The sequence below is a fragment of the Pinus tabuliformis genome, chromosome 2_1 (assembly GCF_031772625.1).
Source record: "Pinus tabuliformis cultivar Carrire ecotype Pingquan chromosome 2_1, CPIR1, whole genome shotgun sequence".
NCBI classification, from domain to species: domain Eukaryota; kingdom Viridiplantae; phylum Streptophyta; class Pinopsida; order Pinales; family Pinaceae; genus Pinus; species Pinus tabuliformis.
Window position 1 is genome coordinate 306,827,749 of NC_142299.1, and position 10,923 is coordinate 306,838,671.

Below are 10,923 nucleotides of genomic sequence, written 5' to 3' on the forward strand. Positions count from 1 at the left end.
CCAATATCTTCGTTATAAAGGATGGGCAGGAAGTTCAGCAACCTTGCAGTACAAAGAGGACGAGAAGTCTTTCCTTTATTCAAAGAAGCTTCACCTTGTTGACCCATATCTTACCAAATTCATTCATAAAAAAGGTTTTCAAACTGTAAAAATACTGTTAACATATTGCCAATATTAAAAGGAGGTGAAAGAGATACAAGGTACAAGAAAATTTATAAACATTGAAAAGCATAAAAAAAAATTTATCTAATAATTAAAAAAAATGTTTTATTAGAAAATTAATTTAAAAATAAAATGTTGGCAAATATTTATCACTATTTAATGAAATTAAAAATGTTCATTAATATTGAAGTCCCACCGTTATGTACCCAAATCCGTTTTAACGGTCTGATGGATCCCTTTTGCTCCTATATTAACCTGTTCCAACGATCAGAGAAGCGTGGGGGTGCCTTGCATTGTAAGCCTATCTGTCCCTCCACCCTGCAGATATAGTTACATTTTTGGAGGGCCATGGCAAACCGCTTTATCAAGATTTGTCAGCTTAGTGAAATCACAGGCACCTCACTGGCTGAGGCGTTGCAGCTTTTGGAGGTGGGTAATCTATATTCTGCCTCATTCATTTTTCCCAAATGTTTTGGATGATAATTTTGCTGGATTAACATGGATGAATTTCCAATCTTTGCAGGCAACAAATTGGGTAGTTGAAGAGGCAGTAGAACATTTCTTCACTATTGGTCGAGATGGTCTTAGGTCATATAACTTGCATTTCCCCTTCTATGTTTTTCAATGTTAACTTTATGTGAAGATTTAATAAAGTATTGATGGCAATGCAGGCAAGAATCACCACCACAAGATCACCAGCGTCCTGCTGAGGATGGCTTCACGGACTACCATGGTGAGCCTGATCTCCTGAATGTTGATCCTGGTGTAGGACCAGAAAGGTATATGATTAAAACTTTCTCTTATGGTTCTCTTATTTGATGAATATATATGAGTTCGAATATAGGTAGATAAACACAGTATGCGAAATCAGAGTTAAATTTCTGGTGAGGACTGAATTTTGAATGCCCATTGATCTGTTCAAATATATATCACTGCAGCCCTCGGACGCCGGGATCTTCTCATAATGAAGACCATGATGAGGTACCAGACACTGCTAATGGAGAAGCTTGGCCAGGTCTTCCTACGAGATCAGGTCCAGCTGGCTCTTCAGGTCAAGCTGGCTCTCCAAGTCATCTTACAAGATTCGATAGGGCACGGTATATTAAAAATATATCTGGATTTTTGTGATTAGAATTGATTTCAAATTTATTTTTTGAATATTACATATTAAAAAAAATGGTGGAAAAATATGAGATTCATTTTTTGGATTCATCACATAGAAATCTGAAATTCATTCTCTGAATTCATCACATTTTAAAATTGATTTTTTGGAATCATCTAAATCTAAAATTCATTTTCTGAATTCATCATATAGAAGTAATTTCGGTAGAAAGTTTGACATAAAACTCTATTTGATAAAGCCTAAAAATGATGATATATTAAATTTGATTTCAAATTCATCTTCTGGATTCATCACATTAAAATAACTCTAATTCATTTTCTGAATTCATCATATAGAAATAATTTCGGTAGAAAGTTTGACATAAAACTCTATGTGATAAAGCCTAAAAATGATGATATATTAAATTTGATTTTAAATTTATCTTCTGGATTCATCACATTAAAGTCTAAAAATGATTCTATATTAAATTTGATTTCAAATTCATTTTCTGGATTCATCACATTAAAATAACTCTACGTAGTAGATTTCGAAAGATGATGATGATATATCAAACTTGATTTCAAATTCATCTTCTGGATTCATCACATTAAAAAACTCTAGTTGATGGATTTGAAAGATGATGATATATTAAACTTGATTTCAAATTCATCTTCTGGATTCATCACATTAAAATAACTCTAGGAATTAGATTTCGAAAGATGATGATGATATATTAAACTTGATTTCAAATTCATCTTCGGGATTCATCACATTAAAAAAACCTCTAGTGGATGGATTTGAAAGAGGGTGATATATTGCATTCTGTATAGATGATTCCATTTTTTGTTTCAATTTCAAGTTTATCTGTGATTTCTTGGCAGGCAAACTAGACGAGTCCCTCCTCGTGACCTCAATCTGGCACCACCTTATCGTTTGCTCTTTGTCGGGAACTTTCATGCGGTATACTCCATATTGTTTTCGTCACATAGTCCTCTGTTTTTGTGGGCATAATTTAAGCTTCCAGGTGCAATTTCGAAATTATTAGTGACTCTGCTATGCAGGCCAAAGTTCGGGCTGAAAGCAATGATAAGTGGTTAATTGCAAATGTCCAGAAAGATGAACCAGTGTCTCACCAGGTTGTATATCTGAAATACTTATGATAAGTTGCTATGATGAAAGTTATCATTAAAAAATATGCAGTTAGGATATTGGACGTCCTAATCTTGATTGCAAATTTCTGAATATCTTAGAAATATTATGGCTAGGAGTGAAGTAGCTCCTACAGCAATGGTTTATTGAACATGTCCAGAAAGATGAACCAGTGTCCCACTCGATTGTAAATCTTAAATAGTTATGATAAAAGTTGCTGTGATGAGAGTTATTATTAAAAATTATGTAGTTAGGATATAGGACATCCTAATCTTGATTGTAAATTTCAGAATATGATGGATAGGAGTGAAATAGCTCTTGGGATAGGAGTGAAGTAGCTCCTCCACCAACTTCTGAAATATTTTAGAATTTAATCTTGATTGTAAATTTCAGAATATGATGGATAGGAGTGAAATAGCTCTTGGGATAGGAGTGAAGTAGCTCCTCCACCAACTTCTGAAATATTTTAGAATTTATGATTTAGTTGTGGGATAGTTATGAAATTTCTGAAATATTCTAAAACATTTTAGTTAGGGGATTTCTGAAAATTACAATTTAGTTATGGGATTTCTGAAATATTTTAGAATTTACAAATTAGTTATGGGATTTTTGAAATATTTTAGAATTTACAATTTAGTTATGAGATTTTTGAAATATTCTAAAACATAAAATCTGGTAATGGGGTTTCTGAAATATTCTTGAATTTAAAATAAAATCTAGTAATGGGATTTCTGAAATATTCTTGAAGTTAAAATCTAGTTATGAGATTTCTGAAATATTTTAGAACTTACAATCTAGTTATGGGATAATTAGGTAAATTTTCTATGATAGAGTTTTAGGACATAAGACATCTTAATTTTGATTACAGATTTCAATTTTTTTTTGGAAATCTGATGGATAGAAGTGAAGTCCACCGAAATTTGATGAATGGGAAAGAAGTCTAGCAATGAAATCCACCCATCAGAGATTTTTGAATATCTTGGAAATCTGATAAATAAAAATGAAGTTCACCAAAATCTGATGAATAAAAGTGAAGTCCACCAATGTAGATTTCTGAAATACTATCTAGTTATGAAATTTCTTTCTGTAAATATCCTAAAATTTACAATCAGTTGTACTCATGGTAGTTAATAGAAGATTATATATTCCCAATTAACTAAATTTTCAAAGTTAGTCATGCTTATTGAGTTCTGTAATCCCAATTACAAGCATTTTATTCATATTTTATTGTTAAGATGAAGAGAACTGGCATATTTTGCTATGATGATCTCTTTCTTTTCTTTTTGTAATGGTTTGCCTTTCTGCAGCTTAACAAGCACGTTTGGAGAAATCATGAAATTCAAGATATAATCCAGAAACATTTTATTTTCTATCAGGTCAGATGAGTTGTTATTTCTATGTATAGATTCCATGGCCAGCAAACGACATAACACAGAAACTAATTTAATCACACCGTTCCCTGTCGATTTTTTAATGTCATTCTGAAATGGTGTTGCAGGTTTATGATCATTTAGAGGAAGGATTGAAGCTATCCGACTGGTACAAGATCGAGAATACGCCTGCTATTCTGATAATAGATCCTAGAACAGGATTAGAATTGCATCACGAAGAGGGCCCTGTGGATGCCCAAAGAGTTCTCGAGGTTTGTTTCATTATTATTATTAGTTTACTCTGGTTTTGGTGTGTATAGTTTGAAATTTATTTTTCTGCTAATGTTAATTTGATTGCATATATTAGAAAATTTTGAAAATAGGATGGATATGAGTAAGTTAATGGTAGTAGATTTCAAAATATTATGGAAATGAGAATATTTTGGAAATATGATGAATATAGGATATGAGCAATTTGATTGTAAATTTTAATATATTTTGGTAATCTAAGTAACAATGGATATGAGTAATTTGATTGCAAATTCTAAAATATTTTAGAACTTTAATACACCATGGATATGAGTGCGAAGATAAAGGGGAGTAAAAGAGTTTGTGTAATATTGTGAAATTGATTGCAGATTTCAAAATATTTTGGAAATCTAATGAACAATGAGTTACTTGATTGCAGAATCCAAAATATTTTGGAAATTTACTAATATCTACATAGAAAGGGAATAGGGATATAAAGGGGAATAGGAAAATTATGTTCCAAAATATGCTGGAAATATCAGTTTGGTCAAAACATTAGTGACTAATTAATAATACAGTTTGAGTGGGCCTAATGGTTAAGAGCATGTGTTAGGGAGTAAAAGAGTTTGTGCAAAATTTTGAAATTGATTGCAGATTAATATTTTGGAAATCTAATGAACCATGAAAAATGAATATGAGTTGCTTGATTGCAAATCCAAAATATTTTGGAAATATAATATCTACCTAGAAAGGGAATAGGGATATAAAGGGGGGAAATATGTCTTTCCTCCTAAGAGATCATAGGTTCAAAACCAGATATAAAGGGGAATAGGAAAGTTATATTCCAAAATATGTTGGAAATACCAGTTTGGTCAAAACACTAATGACTAATTAATAATACAGCGTGAGTGGGCCTAATGGTTAAGAGTGTGTTTCCTCCTAAGAGGTCATAGGTTCAAAACTAGATATAAAGGGGAATAGGAAAGTTATATTCCAAAATAGAAATACCAATTTGGTCAAAACACTAATGACTAGTTAATAATACAGCTTGAGTGGGCCTAATGGTTAATAGCATGTGTTTCCTCCTAAGAGGTTATAGGAAAGTTAGATTCCAAAATATGTTGGAAATACCAATTGGGTCAAGACACTAGTGACTACTTAAGTATATTCCAAAATAGAAATACCAATTTGGTCAAAACACTAATGACTGGTTAATAATACAGCTTGAGTGGGCCTAATGGTTAATAGCATGTGTTTCCTCCTAAGAGGTTATAGGAAAGTTATATTCCAAAATATGTTGGAAATACCAATTGGGTCAAGACACTAGTGACTACTTAAGAATACAACTTTAGTGGGCCTAATGGTAGTGACTAATTAATAATACAGCTTGAGTGGGGCCTAATGGTTAAGAGCATGTGTTTCCTCCTAAGAGGTCATAGGTTCAAAACCAAAGGTTGCATGGAGTGGGTCCCTTGACCTTTAACTATTCAAGCTTGATTATAATAGTAACTAATCAATCTTGATTACTAAGAGGTTGCGTGGAGTGGGTCCCTTGACCTTTAACTAATCAAGCTTGATTATAATAATAACTAATCAATCTTGATTACTGGTTTTTCGAAAGGAATAAAAATATAAAGAAGAATAGCAAAGTTAGATTCCAAAATATTTTAGAAATCCACTTCTCTTTGTTCAGAAAGAAGAATAGCAAAATTAGATTCCAGAATATTTTGGAAATCCACTGGTGATCGGTCAGAACACTAACAAAATTAGATTCTAAAATATTTTGGAAATCCACTAATGATTGGTCAGAACACTAACAACATTAGATTCCAAAAGTGTTTGGCTTGATTGCTGATTTTCTAATCTAGTTGCCAGTTTGTTCAGAACACTAATCAAGATTGATTGCTGGTTTTCTCTGAACACTAATCAAGATTGATAACAAAGTTAGATTCTAAAATATTTTGGAAATCCACTAATGATTGGTCAGAACACTAACAACATTAGATTCCAAAATATTTTGGAAATCCACTAGTGTTTGGTCAGAACAATAATCAAGATTGATTGCTGATTTTCTAATCAAGCTGCCAGTTTGGTCAGAACACTAATCAAGATTGATTGCTGGTTTTCTCTGAACACTAATCAAGATTGATTGCTGGTTTTCTCTGAGGTTTCCAGAATATTAGATTCCAAAATATTTTGGAAATCCATTTGGTCAGAATACTAATGAGATTGATTGCTGATTTTCTAATCAAGCTGCCAATTTGGTCAGAACACTAATCAAGATTGATGGCTGGTTTTTTCTTTGAGGTTTCCAGAATATTTCTCGGTGTTCTTGATTATTTTTATTTACCTTTTTTTTTTTACCTAACAAAAATTTAACTAAATAATTAGAAAATTCAAGACATGATTTACAATTAAATTTCATTTCTGGACTTCTCAGATTCTGCGTCCCTACACTGAGAAGGGTCCCCTGGAAGATAATAAAACCACAGAATCTGCTGTTCCTCAAGAAGTTGCGACGATCGAATACCCAGTTTTGCCACGAGAGCCTGCTGGAGGCACCCTTGGAACTGTGAACATAGCCATTCGTTTGCCTTATGGAAACAGGATTGAGAGAAGATTCCTTGCTACTGACCCCATTCAGGTTTTTCATTTTTTTTAACAGATGTTTCAATGGTTGGGAGTACTTTATATATTTGTGTGCTAGTTATTTCATCCCTGTACTTGGGTGGAATAATGCAGGTGCTCTGGTCTTTCGCTGCCAATGAATTTCCAGAAGGCCGAAGGTTTTTGCTTATTAGTGCTACACGGGGAATAAAATTGAAATATGAGGAGCAAAAAACGATCCAGGAAGCTGGCGTTGGCGATACTGTTCTTACACTGGTGCTCTTGAAATAAATTTGTGCATGTACAACTATTTTTTAATGGAATAATATAATGGATTATCCGCACGTACGCCTGCACTTGAAATTTTCTAAGTTTCCAGTTTAATTTTGGGTGGATAATCTTGCATAATTGTCTTTTCCATATATTCTTGAAAAAAAATTATAATCAAATTTTATTTTCTGTTTTATTATAAATTCTATATTTCCACAATGTGAATGTAATATAATAATAAAATACTGCATAAGTTCACAATGAAAGCCACCATTTTAATATAGAAAAGTTAAATATCTATATATATATATATATATATATGAATATAACAAATATATATATATGAATAACAAATATATATGATTAGTTTCTATAAATATAATTGATATTAAAATAAATAAATAATATATTTTTTATGTTTAAATATATATATGTGTCCATATGAATATAATATATATATGAATGATTAATTTCCATAAATATAATAGATATTAAAATAAATAAATAATATATTTTTTGTGTTTAAATATTTATATATTTTCATGTTGTAAGTGTAAATGTAACATAGATAAAAAAAAATTATTATAAATTTTTTGTCATTCAACATTTTTATCATATAACATAAGAAAAATTTAATGGTTTTTTTTTTATCATATGACCTGAATTGTAAGTTAATGGATATGGTAATGCTTTTTTTTTTCAGATGACCTGAATTATAAGTTATATGGTAAATTTAAGCCGCTAATCAGTGTTTTTAAATTATTTAGAAAAGATAATTATTTTTAAAAAATCATGTATATAAATTATAATTTTGTTAAAGAAAATTATTTAAAATTTTTATTTTATTTATTCACTTTAAAAAATTTAATCTTTAATTAAGAGAAAAAAATTTATTATAAAAATTATCATTCCAACAATTTAATATTTAATTATAATAAAAAGATTTATTATAAAAATAAGAAAAAGTTGATGGTTCCTTTTTTTTATCATATAACATGAATTAGGAGAAAAAGTAATGGATATGGTAAATAATTTAAGCTAAGTGTTTTTATGAATGTAAACTATGATTTTGTGAAAAAAAATAATTATTTATTTATTTATTCACTTTACGAATTTTAATATTTAATATAATAAATTAAATTATCATTCCAATAATTTAATATTTAATTAAGATAAAAAGATTTACTATAAAAAGAAGAAAAAGTTGATGGTTCCTTTTTTATCCTATAACATGAATTAGGAGAGAAAGTAATGGATATGGTAAATAATTTAAACTAAGTGTTTTTATGAATGTAAACTATAATTTTGTGAAAAAAAAATTATTTATTTATTTATTCACTTTACGAATTTTAATATTTAATATAATAAATTTGTTATCATTTCACGTTTATCATGTAAAAAAAGAAAAATTATAAAAATTCTCATTTTAACATTTTTATCTTATAACATAAGAAAAAGTTGATGGTTCCTCTTTTTATCATATAACATGAATTATGAGAAATAGTAATAGATATGGTAAACTTAGTGTTTTTATGAATGTCAAACTATAATAATTTGTGAAAAGAAATATTTATTTATTCACTTTACAAATTTTACTGTTTAATATAATAAATTTGTTGTCATTTCAACATTTTTATCATGTAATAAAAAAATGTTTTTAGACTATAATTTTGTGAAAAGCAGATATTTAAATTTTTTAATTGAAAATGAATTGTTATTTTGTGAAAAAAAAATATTTAAACATATTTTTGTTTATTTATTCACTTTACTAATTTTAATATTTAATTAAGGTAAAAAAAATAAATAAATAAACAAATGATTATAAAAAAATCTATGACCATACCATATCATATTATTCATTGTCATTCATCTATGACCGTACAAAAAAGAAAAATTATAAAAATTCTCATTTTAACATTTTTATCTTATAACATAAGAAAAAGTTGATGGTTCCTCTTTTTATCATATAACATGAATTATGAGAAATAGTAATGGATATGGTAAACTTAGTGTTTTTATGAATGTCAAACTATAATAATTTGTGAAAAGAAATATTTATTTATTCACTTTACAAATTTTACTGTTTAATATAATAAATTTGTTGTCATTTCAACATTTTTATCATGTAATAAAAAAATGTTTTTAGACTATAATTTTGTGAAAAGCAGATATTTAAATTTTTTAATTGAAAATGAATTGTTATTTTGTGAAAAAAAATTATTTAAACATATTTTTGTTTATTTATTCACTTTACTAATTTTAATATTTAATTAAGGTAAAAAAAATAAATAAATAAATAAATGATTATAAAAAAATCTATGACCATACCATATCATATTATTCATTGTCATTCATCTATGATCGTACTGTACCATATTATATTATTCATGGTCATTCATCTATAACCATATTCATGATTTTTAAATAGATTAACACTCATTTTTAAATTACTAAAATAATATTTAAAAATGCAATTTAACCATTCCAATTTATCATTTTAGAAATTTTTAATTAAATTTTAAGTATATATTTTTAATTATTTTAATAAATCTTAATCAATTTTAAATAAAGTTTATTATAAAAATTGAAAATATAAATATAATGTTTACCCTTTTCATATAAATGGAAAAATGCATTTTCATATTTTAACCTCTTTATATAATTGAAAAGATGCATTGTCGGCCTGGAGTATGCCGTAAAACTGCTTCTGCTTGGCTAAGAGCTCGTCTTCCTCGGACGTAAGGAAACAGGTTAACGGCCCAAGACCCAGAGGCATCTGGCAGGAGTGAGAGACTGCTCCCGATTACGGACCACCAGTAGGGTTATGCCAGGTGGCGTGGTTTTCCTATTTAACAGTGATGAGTCAAACCCAGCATTCGCGGATAGCAGCCAGAGATGGCTGTCCTCACTGTTGGTTTGACACCTGAGTTGATAGGTTTTACCACCTTCGAAAAAAAAAAAAAAAAATTGAAAAGATGCATTGTCATATCTTAACCTCTTCATATTTGATATGTTTTTTAATATTATTCAAGAATATAATTGTAAAAATTCAAATTTTTAATATAATTTATTAATATACTCGGATGCGGGTGTCGAGGTTCATTTAAGATAGATTTATTCCCTACCGGATAGGTTCATTTAAGATAGAGTTACTCCCTACCGGATAGAGTTCCCTACCGGCAGCCTGCACCTGGCACTCTGGCATCCCATAAACCCACCGCAATTGAAATGAATGCCAAGGGGTACAGTTGTCATTTCAACATTTTTATCATGTAATAAAAAATTGTTTTTAGACTATAATTTTGTGAAAAGCAGATATTTAAATTTTTTAATTGAAAATGAATTGTTATTTTGTGAAAAAAAATTATTTAAACATATTTTTGTTTATTTATTCACTTTACTAATTTTAATATTTAATTAAGGTAAAATAAATAAATAAATAAATAAATGATTATAAAAAAATCTATGACCATACCATATCATATTATTCATTGTCATTCATCTATGACCGTACTGTACCATATTATATTATTCATGGTCATTCATCTATGACCATATTCATGATTTTTAAATAGATTAACACTCATTTTTAAATTACTAAAATAATATTTAAAAATGCAATTTAACCATTCCAATTTATCATTTTAGAAATTTTTAATTAAATTTTAAGTATATATTTTTAATTATTTTAATAAATCTTAATCAATTTTAAATTAAGTTTATTATAAAAATTGGAAATATAAATATAATGTTTACCCTTTTCATATAAATGAAAAAATGCATTTTCATATTTTAACCTCTTTATATAATTGAAAAGATGCATTGTCATATCTTAACCTCTTCATATTTGATATGTTTTTTAATATTATTCAAGAATATAATTGTAAAAATTCAAATTTTTAATATAATTTATTAATATACTCAGATGCGGGTGTCATCGAGGTTCATTTAAGACGGAGTTACTCCCCGCCGGCAGCTGTCCCTGCACCTGGCACTCTGGCGCAGATCCCATAA

The 10,923-nt window shown here is 28.5% G+C and overlaps 1 protein-coding gene across 1 annotated transcript; it reads left to right on the top strand.

Moving 5' to 3' along the window:
* The first annotated feature begins 510 nt into the window (after nucleotides 1-510).
* LOC149200039 (plant UBX domain-containing protein 7-like) lies at nucleotides 511-6,930 on the top strand. Its single transcript, XM_089400819.1, has 10 exons — nucleotides 511-591; nucleotides 686-750; nucleotides 834-941; nucleotides 1,101-1,259; nucleotides 2,146-2,224; nucleotides 2,326-2,400; nucleotides 3,721-3,789; nucleotides 3,912-4,055; nucleotides 6,473-6,676; nucleotides 6,775-6,930. The coding sequence occupies exons 1-10, from the start codon at nucleotides 511-513 to the stop codon at nucleotides 6,928-6,930; spliced, it is 1,140 nt and encodes a 379-aa protein (XP_089256945.1).
* The last annotated feature ends 3,993 nt before the right edge of the window (nucleotides 6,931-10,923 follow it).

Excerpts from the sequence above, each read along its gene's own strand:
- LOC149200039 (XM_089400819.1), top strand. The coding sequence starts at position 511 with ATGGCAAACCGCTTTATCAAGATTTGTCAGCTTAGTGAAATCACAGGC. Across the intron at positions 751-833 it reads ATTGGTCGAGATGGTCTTAG|GCAAGAATCACCACCACAAG; the intron begins GTCATATAACTT and ends ATGGCAATGCAG. Across the intron at positions 3,790-3,911 it reads AACATTTTATTTTCTATCAG|GTTTATGATCATTTAGAGGA; the intron begins GTCAGATGAGTT and ends ATGGTGTTGCAG.